A 17,359-nucleotide genomic window follows, 5' to 3' on the forward strand; every position below is an offset into this window, starting at 1 on the left:
AGCACCATCATAATACTGTGAAGCCCAGGCGTGAGACATTTTGAACTTTGAGTATGATAGTACTTTGTTTATGTAATTTCATCAGTTCTTGTCATTCTCTGAGAAGTTTCTGCACAAGATTTGAAGTCATAGTATGACATTTATTTTTAAACAGCGCAAGACAGATATCATATTGGTGTGCAGAGGTATGACTTGTTGATTGTCTCATGCTATAGCTTATTTGCCATTACTGTGTCCTGTTTGAAGGAAAATTAAGTTGTAATTAAAGTTGATGAATAGTTGTGATTTTGTGATTTTTAAAAAACAAAGTCCTTTACTTTTGTAATTCAGGTTCTTACGACTTTTTTTCCTGAATATGCATATTGTAATGCAAAAACTTTAAGCCATTATGAATTTTTATATGTTTTATGTACACCAAAGGGTCACAGATGGTAGAAAGATTTGTTACCATGAGGTAGTGTAGCATTTTGTGATTATAAAATTAATCTGTCTCTAAATCTGTTTAAAGAGTTTTTGCCATCTAATGAGCAATATAAATTATTAATATTTTCATGTTCTTGGGGACATTCACAGCCATAATTTTACCAACACAGCTGTTTGACCTGGTGACATCATGTTTTGCATATTTTTGCATTTTAATGAGTTAGTCATTTAAAAGGTTACAAAGAAACCATAACTCATAAGTAATTAAATTATTTAGCAGAAGTATGAGGAGATCTTCTGACATAGGTCACTGTGAGAAGGGAAATTCATAGCTCTACTCAGTTGTACCTGTTTATTGGGAGGTAGATGTGTATAGAAGCTTTTCCCTTAGGTTATGAAATGATTTTACTCATTGAAATATCTGAATGTGTACAATGCGCACACACACACATATATATACACATATACATATATACACACACACATCCCCAAGCAGTGCATTTTCATTGTGATGGAGTTAAGTTTAACTATTACTCTTAATACAAACAGAAACATAGCTTACCATTTAGGGTTAACTATCCTTGAAAATGTAGCTACATTGGTTTTAGGAATATCTTATCATTATGCTTTCTTCCTTTTTTCCCCTTTTCATATCCTCTTTTCTCTTGAAGAATAAAATGGTTTCATGTAGACATTTTAGGGATTTGTACTTAATTCTGATTTGGAATTTTTTATTGAATGGAAATATCTTAAAATGAAAGGTGACTCATAGGTATAGCACTGTACCTAGCACAGTGCTTGGTTAATAGTAGATGCTTATTAAATATTCATTGTATGAAATCAGTTTTTAACAAATTATTGACTCATTGAATACTTGGGATCCTTCTTTATGTCGTCATGCTTGCAAGTGGACTCTAGAACCACAAGCAAAGTACTCATATATGTTCTTGAAAAAACAACAAAAATATTTTAAACATGCTATTTTAATTGGAGTAAAAAAGAAAGAGAAAGGTGACATATTTGAAGATAAAATGATTAATGTACTATAGATTTTAAGAGTAATTTAAAAACGTAAGCATATGTTTGCATGGTATATGATTGGGTCAAAGGGATAATGTTTTAAAAGACCTTGAACTACGATATTTACACAGTTTTATAATGGATTTTAGTGGAAAGCTAAGAGACTATTGGACTTTCATTTTGCCCTCTATAGCATAAGGGCATAACTTTCATGAAGAACAGTAAATTTCATAAGATAAATTTGTCCATCCAACTCTGCTTGGGACCATGTAATGGGGATGTGTGTTTGTGAGATTCCCTATATCGACTTAGGGATTTTGATCTGTCATAGACAGGCAACAGTTGTAACTTGTTATTTCTTTTTACTGTAACGTGTAAACGTGTGGGTGTATGTTTGTGGGGTTTTTTTATGAGAATGAAAAGCAAAGAATATAAAAGATTTCATAATGCTGTATTATTAAATCATATTTATGTCCTTGATAATGAATCGTAAATGTTTTTTATGATGCTAATGTAAGTTTATGGGATGCTTTAATAAATAAAATATTGGTGATCAGAAGAAAAATTGTGGTGTTTAAGCATCACAATGTTCTAAAATCTAGGAAAAGTTAGAAACAGAACAGGCGATAATATAGGTAAGTGCAAAGTGAATGTTTCAAAATAAATAGTACTTGGATGACCTGGGATGTCAGAACCAGAGACAAGGGTATATGTTTGTCAATATATCCTTCATGTTTTACAGACTCCTAAGGGAACAAGGGAAGATACAATTTCACCTTTTCTGTGCCAAAACATTTTAATTATATCTTCTTCCAACTATAGCGGTTCAGTAACCAAGGAGCTGACATTGATGCATGTGTTGATAAAGCTGCAAACATTCAAAATGAGATTAACAAAGATTTCGAGCAAAGGGTGACAGCTAATTTTGCACAGTATTCTGCATCTGATTCAGGCCAGCATAATAATAGAATATTTTATAACTGTTTTGTTATTCAAAAGGACTTTTATGATGTGTTTATATTTGTGGATATCTTTGTATCATACTTAAAAATTGTCTATCCTGTGGCTAAAACTATTTGCACATCTATGTTGTAATTCAGAGACATTATTAAAGGAAAAAAAACCCTCTTATTATAAGTTGCAGTGTTTTTTTTGTGTTGTGTTTTTTTTTTTTTTTTTGTAATCATACTTTATCTTTGGAACTCTTTGCCTTTACCTTAATTTATCTTGAGCACACTAGCTGGAGAAGGTATAGAGATGCTAAACGTATATTTTCTAATGTTGCTTAGTATGCACTAGTAAAATGGCCAGGAAAAGTTATATTCATCTTATTTAATTAATAAAACTGTAGTTTCTTTATGTTCTTGAGCTCCTTTGAGCACATTTCAGTGTATTTCTTTTCTCTTCTATTCTCTACTTGAAGGCAGCTGACAGTCTTCTTTCACTTTTCTTTTTGTTTGTGAAATTTTCTTTCTTTTTTTTTTTTTATCCACTCACTTCTCCATCTGCTTTCACTTTTGTTTGCTTGGGCCGTCTCTCATCCCAACTTGATAATGAGGAATGCAGTGTGACCCTGACCTCTATCAGCCCATGCATGACCTTCTGACTCTACCATATAACCTTTGACCTTCTCTTTGACAGCTTGATTAATTACCCTGTGTTATGATTTATGAGTAAGTGCTATGTAAAAATAATAGACAACAGGTGGTCCTCTGAAAACTTTTTGTGGCATGCTTTCTTTTACTGACTAACTTGATGAGCTATTTGAAGTTGGAAACTTACTGGAATAATCTATGTTGGTCTATATTATGGCATTTTTGTACCATGGAACACGACATTAGAACTTAGGGAGCAACAAGGTAAAGAAAGCATGGTTGTGACAAACATTTTATAAAATATTAGCAGGGTGCTGTTACTTAAATGCACATTGGGAGGAAGCACAAAACGGAGTCAAGTGACATTTTAGGCGTTTCAGTCCCAGGTCACGTCTTGAGAAAATTGCTGAAATAATGGAGGGGGCATTTTTCAAGCAGAGCTGCAGCTCCAACAGCTCTGTTTACTTTAACGCTTCACTAGTGACTTCTGATTGGTTGTCATGACCTCATCTCACTGTTGCACCTAGAATGTTGCAACAGTGACATAGACATACCCTTTTTGGGAAAAAGATGAGAATAAATACAACATACATCTTTCAGAAAAGATGAATGGACAGTGGTTTGTCCATTTTAACCATGGGTATATGTAGTTTATATGTAGGTAAAATGCTTTGGGTTTCATTTCCCTTGAGGATGAGCACCTTTCTTCTTTCAAACCAAGCAGATAGAATGCTGAACTTGGAAAATATGATTGATCAATCTGTGTAAAATGATCTTTACAGAGCTTTGCCTGAAGACCAAAACAGAGAGTTCCATAGGTCAGAGGATTCTACTCTGGCCCCTGACCTCTTTGGTCACATGTGACTTACAGTATTGGCAGGTTAATATGCAGAGCTGAGTATTTTCACCTGATTTTTTTATTTAGCCAACCATAGGAGATTTGAAAAGATGTAGAATTTTCTCCTATTTTCTATTTTCCTTATAAGTAGTAACTAATAGGCAAATTAACTTGGATAAATCTTCAGTTTCAGCAAGATTTTGTTGGGATCAAAATACATTCTGGCTTTGGTCAGACATGGAAACGTTTTATCTATCTGTAGAATCTTCTTGACAAGTACATTTCTATACTGATTTAATTCCTTAAGCAAGGTTTCCTCTTTGGTTCTTGTGTTTGGCATCACCTGTCTGTTTTAGACCTCTGACCTAAGCCATCATTTGTTGATTCAATGATAAATGAATGATTATTTATTAGTAAGTGCATCTATAGACTTAAAAGTAAAGGAGGCCTGCAGGCCTGCGCTTCTATGTAAATCACAGCAAGCCCTTGTGCTGAATAAACTGTATGTCTAGCAATAAAATTTTGAGGGTTTCTGATTAAGATTCCATGGTTTAGGCCTTATAAACACACTTCTGAAAATGAAACTACAGTTATAGCTACAAAGGATAGAAAATGGAATGAGATAAATGGAAAAGATTATCCTCTTGATCACTTTCTTGATCTTCTACTAGACTGTGCACTCAAACCTAATAGTTAATTAACAACTTTATATATACTTTGTCTCTTCAAATGTTGGATATTAGAATTGATTTGGGTAAATCATTAATCAGGATGCCAGAAGTTTTATTTATTTAGTTGTAGAATGTTAGATAATCAGTTTGATCATTTTGTCTTGTTAAAGATAACAGAAGTTTCCATGTATGTTTGAAATGACCTGCCTTTTCATCTTATGAGAAATTTAGCATGAATAATTAAATATAAAAATAATACTTCACTATAAAACGTTTAAGGTTGTAAGCATTAGTTATGGAGGCCTCATTAGAGTGGCAATGCACGGTTCTTTTATGATATTATATCTGATGCCTGGTTTTACAAAGTTTTGTAAAACTTTATGGGTACTTTTGTTATAGGTCAAACTAGGATCTCTTTTTATTTATTTCTTTGTGTATAGATTGAGTTATTGGGAATAGAGAGAATTTTTAAAATGACATTTATTCTGATTTTTTAAGATATAAATTGATATTGCATTTACAATGGCTAAGTTTAGCTATTGATATGCTATCTGCCTTGTTTTGCTTTGACTATTTACTCTGATACCCTGGTTTCCATGTATTAATGTTGACATGGCAAAAATCTTTTTAGCTTTAATATATAAAGAAATTTTTGGACAAATTTATATGTGACAGAGAAAAGGAGGAGAAGACAAAGTTTTACTAGTACCTGTGGTTAGAGCATGTAAGTGGGATAGTTAACTATATTTTGTTTCTCCAGTTTTCTCTTCCTCATTATAAAATGGTTATTGATGGTCTCTGTGAATATCGCATTAATTATCAGGAAAATTTTAATTGAAAAATGTAAGTTTTTCACAGAATGGTAATTGAATTTGTAACAAAGACATTTATTAAAATTAGCTCTCATTTCTGCAGAAAATGTTCCTGAATATTTCTTGATTGTTATTCCATTAATTAAATTGGCAGTATGAAATATCTAAATGATAAAATATTTTCTAAATAATTCAGGTGTTTAAAGAGCAGCATTCATTGTTGAAATCTAAATGCTAAAAATTCTTTAATTGATTTATATACTAGTGATTTAAAAATAGAATCATTTTTCATCAGTTGATGCCTCGGTGAAAAATTGACATTGTGTCTTTATAAAATTGGACAAATGAGTCATGTAATTTTCAGTTACATAATCAATAACTTAGACAAATACTACTTCTTTGATGATTTGTGTGTGTCTGTTTTTTGTACTTATTTAGATCGGACACATCAAATTTCAGTCCATTTAAAATCAAGTAGGCGCAGTAATTTTTTAATCAATGATTTCCAAAAATTGAAGTAAAAACTTCTGCTCAAATAAATGTGGTATTATGAAAATATTGTATCTAGTGATTAAGTTAAAAATTAAGGGGAAAGTTTTATAATTCTAGTGACTGTAAATTTTATCGAAAGAGTTTACCTTTATTTGGAATTCATTCATGGTGCAAAGGTGGTGCTCATGTTCTATCAATTTATTAAAGTCCCACTTTGTTACATTGAGTTTGATGTTTTTCATGTTATCATTAAAATGTAGCATATCACTACTTTCATCTCTAAAAATTCTAAGATTCTATTTTGGGTTTGCTACTTCTAACTCATATGTGAGTATGAGAGACTGTGTGCATGTGCGTGCGTGTGTGTGTGTGTGTGTGTGTGTGTGTTTAAAGTTCAACTCACTCAGGGAAGGCAGGGAAGAAACATGACAGGAGACCACTTACTCACGGTACAGAATCTAGTAAGGAGGCAATTTTCTTTTTGGCCTATGGTGACCTTTTTTGACTATGTTCCTTACACAGAGACAGTGTATGAATGCCTCTATTTCACCCTGTTTAGCAGAGTGCAACAGTGTTCTTTAACTTACTTTTGGTGGGAGGAGAAGTTATAGCTGAAATTTGAGAAGGGCGTGAAAAGTTGTAAGAGGCGCAAGGAAGAGGGGTAGGAACTTCCTTCAAATGTGATTTTAATAACTAGTCAAGTGTGTCCAACTGTAGAAAATCACCAAGTGACAATCTGTCTACCTGACAGTGATCACAATGAATTACAAGACTTTTGAATAGCTATACAGATTAGAATAAAGCAGGACCAAATAAAATATCTTTTGTTGGTAAAACTTTGACTTACCAGCTAAGATACTTAAAAAGAGAAACAAGAAAAACCCTTTATCTTGTGCTTTGATGTAGAACGTTTAAATTTGTAAAATATTTTATAACTTCTCATAAAATAGGTATTTATTTAAAAGTTTTATTTGAACATGTATTAAAGAATATGTGGTATTTTGTTAATCAGTTTGGTATGTATTATATAGTTTTCATGTGTGCAAGACAACTATATCTTAATTAACAGTACTATCACTAAAATCACAACTTTAATGAACTTCACAATCTGCAAACCATATTATGGTTTTAGACAATAATATCAACTGGAGGAAAAAATTGAAAAATCCCATTGAAGTTTTTATGTAGATTGTGAAATCGACCATTAAACCAACTATGTGCAGCAGTGTAGCATATTTAAAAATAAGATAATTATCAGTGCTAATATTACTCTATTATTACTGCCATCACTTTTTAAAAAAATCATCTTCTTATGGTTGGTTTGGCAAAAAACAAATTTTAAACTTGAAGTAGTTCTACACTTATAGTTTTGGAAAAAGTATATACTTTTCTTTTTCAGTAAGGGTGAGATTTTTCAAGCTTTATTTTCCATAGCTCTTACATGTTTTTATTGTAATATAATACATTTTTAAAATATGACCTTACAGGATTTTACAAGGCAAAATTGGGACACCCACAGTACAGAAGTGAATAGAAAATATAAGACATTAATAGCTTCACAAATTTATGTTGCACATGCTTGTCAGTGGAAATTGTTTATTCTTCTCTACTTTCTCGTGGTTTGATTATTCCATCAGTTATAACTTAATATAAATACCAAAAGTTTTCCTAATTATAACCATAGAAATGTTTGCCTTGCTAGAATTGTCAGACAGGAAAATATATCTTTAAAACTTTAGAGAAGGTATAATAGCTCAGTAAGCTGTATTTTAGACTTTGGGACTTGTTTTCTGGTACTGGTCCCTAATAAAGAGAAATTTTTATGGTGGTTAAAAATGAAAGAAATTTTAGGATTAAATAATTGCTTGCATGCATTATAGTAGGATATTATTTTGTTTTATGATTGTGTGGCCTCCTGAAAGAAGAGAGGTGGAAAAATACAAGGTGCACAGGTAGACATTATATGTTTCTGATATTACAGATATGTAAATCTGTAGAATGTTAGGTCACATTTATTCCTTAATTGCTTATACGTTCTTGAATTCAAATAAATAAAAAATGCTCATTAAAGTGCAATTGTAAAAGAAAGAGAATCCAACAAAATAGGTTGTGAAATTTTAACTTCAGCTTCAAGGAGGCTATTTTCTCAAAATAGGTATTTAAATATTAATGTGGTTTGAAAGTGTACTTGTTACTTGATAATTTATTTCAATTATTTGGGGGGTTTTGAGAGATCTGAAGTCCTTTTTAAAAAATATAACCTTTGTAATCTTTATGTTACAATTTGGTCTTTTTATTCTTACAAATAATCTGTTTATTTACAAACAGGCAAACAATTTAAATAACTTTTTGTCGGAAAAAGTAGAACTATAGTCTTTTATAAAGAAATACTTTAGTGAATATGCAACTATATTAAATGACTTACTTTGAAATTTTACAGATTTTTTATGAATTGAGATGGTTTCTAAGGTTAAATTATGCTGCCTTCTTTGCTTTCAAAACAGGAAGGATATGGAGTAATAGTACTGAATCCCAATGAAAACTATATTGAAGTAGAAAAGCCAAAGATCCATGTACAGTCATCTTCTGATAGTTCAGATGAACCAGCAGAAAAACGGGAAAGAAAAGATAAAGTCTCTAAAGAAACAAAGAAGCGACGTGATTTCTATGAAAAGTATCGTAACCCCCAAAGAGAAAAAGAGATGATGCAGCTGTATATCAGAGTAAGTAATAAGATTATTACTTTCCTTCATTATTTCTTTTACTTTATTTGTATTTTATTTCACATATATTATTTTTTTAAAAAAAACTTAATTCTTTAATTTTCAACCATTCATATCCCATGGTTGTTACTTGGATGAAATGTTTTGTTTTTTTATTAAATTACAAAACACGTCATTCTTATTTCAGTGCGATATTTTACTTAAGTTTCAAAAGCGATTAATAATGCACCATACAAAACATCAGTCTTCATCTTGGGTGGTAATGGTTTTAATACATTCTTTTTCTATGAGCAACCATCCATCCACGGTGTTTCAGCTTAACTTCTGAAGGCAGATGGAGGGAGGAAGAGTAATTAATATCTTAATAAATATTTAAACTAGAATAGTTTAGGGATAGTGTAATGAGGGAACTCTCTCCTTTGCTCTTTTCTTACCCACTGAACCTTTGCACTTTGTAATGCTAGCAGCATGCGATCGTTATAGCAGTGCTGCCCAAGGAGTTCTGATTCGTAGGGGGCACAAACAATTTTATTTGAACTTTGACACATTCTGCTTGATATACATACTGTGCATTGTATATATGAGACAGATTTATGCAATTTTCAAAGCTTATGGGTCCTAGAAATAGAATTTAATAGTAAAACATGTCAAAAATGCTACCGGGTAAGTAAAATAGTAAATTGATATGTTTTTTAAAAGTGAGCAATTCAGAACATTTAAACATAGACAAATTAACACTTTATAAATTATTTTGTAGGATAGTAGTAAAGTTTCAAATTAATCAGTTTGAGCTATTTTTATATTTCCTTTAAAAGCTTACTAATAAAATATTTCATACCATCTTTGAGGGGAATATATAACTTTCTAAGTTATTTTCTTCATTCTAGTTCATTGCATAATCACTATACTTTTGGGAATTGCACTCCAAACATTCAAGACTGTAGGTCAGTTTGTTGAGTAAGTTAGGGCAGCTAAACAGTATGAAAGCAGCATATAAATTCTCAAGAGCCAAAAGGGTATCCAGACCAAGAATACCCAAAGCTCATCATACGGTGACTAAAGCAAAAGTTAGTGAGATTGTAGTATTTAAATTTCTGAAAAGCAACTCGCTATTTAATATATTTTTTGAAAAATAAAAACAGTGATTAGATTGGAATCAGTAAGTAGCTTGCTTGTTCTAATGTAGGTATATTACCGTTTTTCCTTCCTATGGCTGCCTAAGTATCATGATGTCACTTTCTGTATCAGTTTTCCTAAGCTTTTTAATTATATAATCCAGTCTGTCAACCACCATTCTTAGGACAGTTAAAAAAAAATTAATTCTGATATCCAGATTTCAAAAACGAATTGTAAAAGTTTTTAAATATACAAATCATTAAGAAAATTCACTGGCTTATGTAAAATGTAAACAAAAAGTGACTTTACGTATTTTTTTATTTCTTCTTAAAGTTTCTTTTATTAACCTATGATATATACAGATTATGCATCTATTTCTGACATCTGTTTTGTAGGTTTTATATCTTCTTTTCTATTTTCTCTTTCTCTTGTCACCACTGCATGGATATTTTGCTTTGTTCTCTTGTATGTATACATTTTCTGTTTTCTGTTTTCAAATCTGTTTTATTTATCTCTGCCTCTGTTTTTCTTCTTATATCAAGGAAGAAAAATCTTTTTATTTTGCTTCATTTTTAAGATCTCTCTTTCCCTTTGTCTTTTTTCTTTCACTCTCTTATCTCTTTTACACTCCTGCCATTTCTTTTTTCCTTATCATGTCTTTTTGCTTCTTTCTTTCTTGTCCCATTTCACTCATCAGTCTCAGTTCCCATTGAAAGCACTTAAAGCAAAAACAGACTCATTTAGATAATACAACTATATACCTGATAGTCTTAGTTATGAATGTCACTTTTCCTTAATAAAATGTCACTTTTCCTTTCTCTCAAAATCTTCTATAATTGTGCAAAATAGCAGAGTTAAGTTGGTACTCTTCAAACATACTTCTAGATAGTAAGGTGTGATCCGGTGGTTGAGAAAGAGAAGAATGATTCATGTTGTATAAGGTGTCTTAATTCTTAGGTAATTTTGACCCACTCGAGAAGTGACTTCTTGTACTCTCCTTTCCAATACATGTCTCCAAAAAGTGTTTGTAATTTTCAGACACAGAGCATGGTATGTGATGGGGATAAATTAGCATTAATTTATATACTTCTTAACTATTTACATTTTGAAATTGATCATCTATTCTTTGGAACAATCCCATGAGGTAAGTGGATCAAATAGTTTTATCCTTATTTTATAGTTAAGGAAACTGATGCACAGATGGCTCATTTTTGTCTAGGATCAAATAACTAGTAAATGGTGGAACTAAGTGTTGAAACCAGGACTTCTAATTGTAGATTCTTTCTCCCTTTCCTCTTTACCACATTGTTCTAACCAGTTGGAAACAAAATATATACATGAAATATGAAAATTAAAACAATTATAATAAAAGAAGCATGATATAAAGTAAATGACATCTGATGATTAATAGATTTTTGATCAGTTATTTAATAGATGCTGTTAAATATCTATAAACAATTCATATATAATACAAATTTAAAACATAAATAATAAATCACATAAATAGATTACATTATATGTATGTGTATACATACATAGTCTCTTTTAATAGGATCACTAATATTGATCCAGTTTTACATGAGAAGACCATGAGTCAAACTTAGTAATTTCCCCAAAGTCACGTAGCTCTTAATGTAAGCTCCATGAGAGCAGGGACTTAGTCTGCTTTGCTCACTGTTATATCCCCAGGGGTCAGAACAGAGTCTTCATAATAAATTTTTATTTGGTAAGTAAGGTGGTAGAGCCAAGATTAAAATCCCAAACTACTACTGTTTTTTTTTTTTAATATGTCCTGCATCATTAAAGTATGCTACTTGATTGTGAGAAAACTCATTCAAACAATCCAAAACAAACAAAAAATTACAATGTTGGTCCCCTACCCAGTCCAGTGGCTGAGAAAATATTACAAAAATTGATAATAAGAAGTCAGTTTCTCAAGATTTATTTAATACCTTGATCTATACCTTTTCATCTGAATATATAAAAGTGGGATATCCTGTTTTCCTTTTTAGCTCTATCATCAGGGTACTATATTTGGGTCAAAATGGAAATGTTTCATGATGACCTACTGCTGTTTCTGTTTTGCAGCCTTGCTCATAAGAGTAGAGCCAGGCTGCTATACTTGTTCTTTGCTGTACACACTTTGTGCTTTATGTAACTTTGCTTCCTGTTCTTTTCCTTCATCCAAATTCTATCCATGTTCTAGTGCCCAGCTGAAATCTCACCTTTTCATATCACCATAATCAGTGACCTCTCCTTACAGTGACTCATGGAAGTTAACTGTGATTGGTTTACTTATATGGAATTTATCATTTGCTGTCCTGAGATATCTCTTGTGTTTTTGTTTCATAATATTATTAATATTTATCTTTCATGCCTTTCCACTCCCCATAATATTGTAGGTCTTTGAGCATACTTTATCAGTCATTCCTTAAGAATAAACAGAAATGAGCTAATTTTTACAATAGTACAGAGCATACTATGAGGAGTCAGGAACTGATAATAAACCCACTCACTAGAATCCAATCCCCTGCAAGGAGACCAAAGCAAAAAGACTAGGCCTTAGTCTAAAGATAGCTAGATAATGTGACCTGCAGCATAGAAATGAGGGTTATTCTGGTATCAAACTGGAGCATAAGAGGACAAGTACTCAGACTAAGGAAGATCATTTAAAAGCACTTTACAGTATGTAGGTGGAATATAGGCAAAAGTGACTTGATGCAGATATATGTAATACTGAGTTGGAACCGCTTAAATATCTCTTCCCTAAGAGACTTAATTGTGGGCTGTGGTGATAGGAAGTAAATAAGAGAGATTAGACTCAGAAGGTTGAAAAAAAAAATGCTGCGAGGGGAAGGGGGAAGGAAATTACATGGCCACAGAAGGAAATATCCAAATGTGGAGGAGACATTTACAGAATAAGAATCTTGGCAAAGCCTGGCATTACACACTGAAGATACTCAAATATTTATGGCTTGATTGCTTGTTGACATCCATCAAAAATCTTATCCCTTAACATGAGAGATATTTGGTGTCTAGTTTTCTGACGGATTTTTTCAGCATTTATGTGAATTTTTGCAATTGTTCAGAAACAGCCAACTGATAAACTGAAGCTTTCTTTCAAAAAATATGTTTTTGATGCTCTGACTTGGATTATGTTCAGAATACTGCTGAAGGCTAATAAATATCCCATCTTCTTCTCTGAACCTGTTCTCTTCTGTGCTAGGGCCACTGGAGTCATTTCTATCTAGTGTTTTAGCAACCAAATTTTAATTTATTTATATTACAGTCAATGAATGTCTAATCTCTGGAACTATTTTATTTTCCTTGTATATTTAAGTATTTGAATTTTCTTTTTTTCTGGAATCTGTTAAAAAGCCAAAATCTCCTTTCAAATTTTGTAAATATCCATTATAGACAGGCAGAAATAAAGTAGAATCCAGGCCTAAAACTTTAAGATTAGCAAAGCATAGTTTTATTTTACATACTAAATGAGTATAAATAGATATGACTAACTATTGGATTATGTCGCACGTTTCGATGCATTAGAAGCAGAGCTTGAGAGATCAAAGTACTTACTGTTTCATGTGGCAACTTTCCTTAAGTATGAAATAATGTACTTTCTGGCATATATTATGGCTTATTAAGGGGATTGATTTGGTCTAGGCAATAAACATCATGTCAGACATGCCTGGCAGGAAAACCTGCTTAATATGTTTTGTAATAAGATGGAATTTTTTGTTCTCAAAAACATCTGCCAACTGAATTCAAGAGTGAAGACAGAAAATGTCATCAATTTAGTGGTAATCCTATAAATTTAGTTTCTTTCTGAGCAACACATAGCAAGACACACAAAATTCCCAGTGTTAATCACCACTGGTTATAGTACTTTGTAAAACGATGAAACAAAAACATTTTATTTTTATATAATGTGTTAATTAATTCATAATGAATTTTAATATTTCAACTGATAAAATTTTAACAAGCATCTTGCCAACAGATCATTTTTTAAAGCATCTGATTTTTAACGTGTTGGGTTGAGAACTGAGTCAAATGGCTAAATATGTACATATATTCTTTTTAAAAACATATTTCTACCCCCATAATTATAGATACACTATTTTTTCCCCTTAGACCACCAGGGGCTGCTGCTGTTCATACTGGATTTTGCTTTCCTCTGAAACTGAGTACCCCCATCACACCGCATCTTTTCTTTCTTCCCTTTTTTCCCCTTAGCCCTAAATCTTTTAATATATAACTGGAAAGAAAAAAGAATAGGCTTAGATAGTAATTTAATAATCAATATAAGAATTTATATTTTAAACATTTTCTACATTCCAAAACATTTACATTTTCCCAAATGAACTTGAAACTGGTAGTCATTGAAGGCAGATTTGATAATAATTATTTTTATTTTCTGTTTTTAGTGTCTGAATAACATTCAGAATCATACCCATTGCAGAGATGTAGTATGGAAATGAGATTAAAAGTGCAGAATTTGAATGACCTGAATTTGAATCCCAGCTCTTTCCACTTAATATACTGTGACCTCAAACAAGTTAACTTCCCAATGTCTCAGTTTTTTGGTCTGAAAAAATGGAATGATAATAATATATGTAAAGTGAACGTGGTTTCTGATACACCGTGTTGGGGCTTCAGAGCTAATAAATAACTTCTGTCTTCTCTCAAGTTCATAATCAACTAAGAAAGTATCCAATTCTCGAGGTCCCCAGCTTTTATACCTTTCATTACCTTGTACCAAAAATAATATGTCTATCTTACCTTCCTGAATGTGGGACCCAGTGACAAAGGAATCAGACAACAGGATATCAACAAACACCAGCTTTATTAACTGATATAGTTCAAATGGAAAATGTGGCTTAGATCTGTGACTAAATTTAGATTACCTAATATATTTCCCTCTGAAACACATTTTCATCTGTCCTCCAAGCACCCACTTCACCTTTCACAAGGTAGAAAGCAAGTTGGAATGCATCCTTTTTGCAAGTAGCTTTGAAAGATGCCCAGAAGGGCTGAGTGGAGCATTCTGTTTCTTCCCCCAAATGTACTAACTAAGCAAGCAAATCACTCCCCCTGTGGGAGGGAAAGAGTGAGGGATGGTGACAGAAATTGGGAATGTCACTTTAGCTGAATGGCTCCACCTGGAGTCAGAAGGGAAATGGATCCCACCTGACAAAAGTTAGCCCCTAATAAAAAGATCGTTATTAATAGCACTTGCATTTTCTAGCAACTCAATAAAGCAATATTAAAATATAATCATTAAATGTTCACTAAGGATACCTTAGTTTCTTCATATTAAGATTTTCATTTAAAAGGGAAACTAATCAAACCTGATTACAGAGAGAGTAGCCACAAAATTGTTTAATTTTAAAGCATTTAAAGTGCCATGATTCTATTTTAAGTAATCAGAAATCAATCTTTATATTTTCATGTTTCATGCTGCCAAAGCCTAGTAAACAGTAGATTTTTAATAGATATTTGATGAATGAATATTTGAATAAATGCTCGCTTACATGAACCTATAAAGCAGAAGAGACAGACCTTTCATTATATAAATCTGCTCTTTGAAATTGACTAGCACAAGGTTGAAAGAACTGTGATACTATGTATGACTGATACATGCTTACACTCAGAAAATTAGTACATTGTTCTTTAAATCCACTTCAGTATTATGTATACCAGCATTCTTTGAATTCAGTAAAAACAAGCCAAAAAAGAATTCGAAATCAGTAAAATAATTAGATCTTTAGATTTAGAACAGAAATTACAATAAAGACCAGAGCTCTGCATTTATTTGTTTTGGTTGGCTATTGGCCAAATTTGGTGAGGAATTCTGCTGTAAGTATAATGTAGTGGAAAGAAAAAGAATTCAGAATCAAACAGAGTTATGCTATAATGATCTTAATTCTTTCACAAGCTGTGACTTTGGACAAGCCACCTCTCTCTGACTTTCAGTTTCTTCATCTGTAAATTAAGGATAGTTGTAGCTATTAGGCTGTTGTAAGGGATAAATAAGGTAAATTAATGTGTATGAAAACAACCAGTGGGATACCTACTATTCAGTATATCCCATTTTCTTTCTCTTCTCTCTTTACCCTCTTTTTTTGGGAAGTATGGGGAGAATTATGGCCAAATGAGGTCTTTCCGATTGGTTTATAATCACTGATTCTCAAACCTTTGGTTCAGGACCCTTTTACATGCTTAAACATTATTAAAGTCACTTAAGTGTTTTTGTTTATGTGGGTTATACCAATTGATACCACAAAAAGAATTAAATCTGAGAAAAATTTTAAATATTTATTTTAGGGGTGCCTGGGTGGCCTAGTCAGTTAAGTGTCTGTCTGGGATCGAGCCCTGCTTGGGGCTCCCTGCTCTGTGGGGTATCTGCTTCTCCCTCTCTCTCTGCCCCTCCCCCCCACTTGTTCTCTCTCTCTCGCTCATTTGAATAAATAAATAAAATCTTAAAACATAAATATAAATATGTATTTTAAGATAGCAATAAGTCCGGGGTGCCTGGGTGACTCAGTCGGTTAAGCGTCTGCCTCCTGCTCAGATTGTGATCCTTGGAGTCCTGGATCAACCCCTTGTTAGGCTCCCTGCTCAGCAGGGAGTCTGCTTCTCCCTCTTCCTCTGCCCTCCCCCCTCCCGCTCATGCTCACTAGCTCTCTTGAGCTCGCTCTCTCAAATAAATAAATGTACTATATGTTGACTAACTGAACATAGCAATTAAATAAATAAAATCTTTTTAAAAATAAAAAATAATATACCAGTAAGTCCATTATATGATGACACAAATAACATATTTTTAATGAGAAATAACTATATTTCTCAAAATAAGCAAAAACACATGGTGAGAAGTGTGGCATTTAAAAAAATGTCTCTTTAATATCTGGCTTAATAGACAGCTGAATTCCACCTCCGTTTCTTCATTCACTCTCTTCTGATATGTTTTTCATCAACATTTATGAAGAAAATTTGGCCTCATACAGATATGCAGTTATAAAAGGAAGCAGAATTTTAATAGCTTTTTCAGATAATTGTATATATTCTATGATGCTTCACCAACACTCAACAAGAAGTAGTTTCTTTCTTTTTTTTTTTTTTAAGATTTTATTTATTTATTTGTCAGAGAGCACAAGCAGGGGGAGCGGCAGGCAGAGCAGGCAGAGGGAAAAGGAGGCTCCCCGCTAAGCAAGGAGCCCGATGCGGGACTCTTGGGACCACGACTGAGCCGAAGGCAGACGTGAGGCACCCAGGTATCCTAAGAAATAGTTTCTTAAAGATTACTTGCTGTATGAATCTAAAACACATCACTAAGTATTTTTTTGTATTGTTTTCATGAAAATCCATTGGTCGTTGTTGTACTTTGGATGGATCTTTTACTCATGAATGATTTTATAACATCATGTATTGGTCATTTGGAAAATAATGTTGCATTGAGTTATGCAGATCTTCCACATGTTGACATATTTTATTATGTAGTATCAAAAAATCCTATCAATATTACTACCAATCTAATCTACAAAGATTTTAAGAATTGAAAAAGTATTAAACTCATCAGAGAGGATACAAGTTTCCCCAAATTTTAATTTTAGCAAGAAAGCTCAATTTTTATCATTAGCCACAAACACCATTGGTTGTTTTTCTT

The 17,359-nt window shown here is 32.3% G+C and overlaps 1 protein-coding gene across 6 annotated transcripts in view; it reads left to right on the plus strand.

Moving 5' to 3' along the window:
• ARB2A (ARB2 cotranscriptional regulator A) overlaps positions 1 to 17,359 on the plus strand; it is a 388,449-nt gene that overhangs the window by 161,060 nt on the left and 210,030 nt on the right. For all 6 annotated transcript variants that reach the window (XM_081826569.1, XM_081826570.1, XM_081826573.1 and 3 more), the window contains one exon: positions 8,356 to 8,574. In XM_081826569.1, coding sequence (XP_081682695.1) covers positions 8,356 to 8,574 — 219 coding nt within the window. The remainder of the gene's footprint in view (positions 1 to 8,355; positions 8,575 to 17,359) is intronic.

Source organism: Leptonychotes weddellii, chromosome 7 (assembly GCF_054177405.1).
Source record: "Leptonychotes weddellii isolate Sample4059 chromosome 7, ASM5417740v2, whole genome shotgun sequence".
Lineage (NCBI taxonomy): Eukaryota > Metazoa > Chordata > Mammalia > Carnivora > Phocidae > Leptonychotes > Leptonychotes weddellii.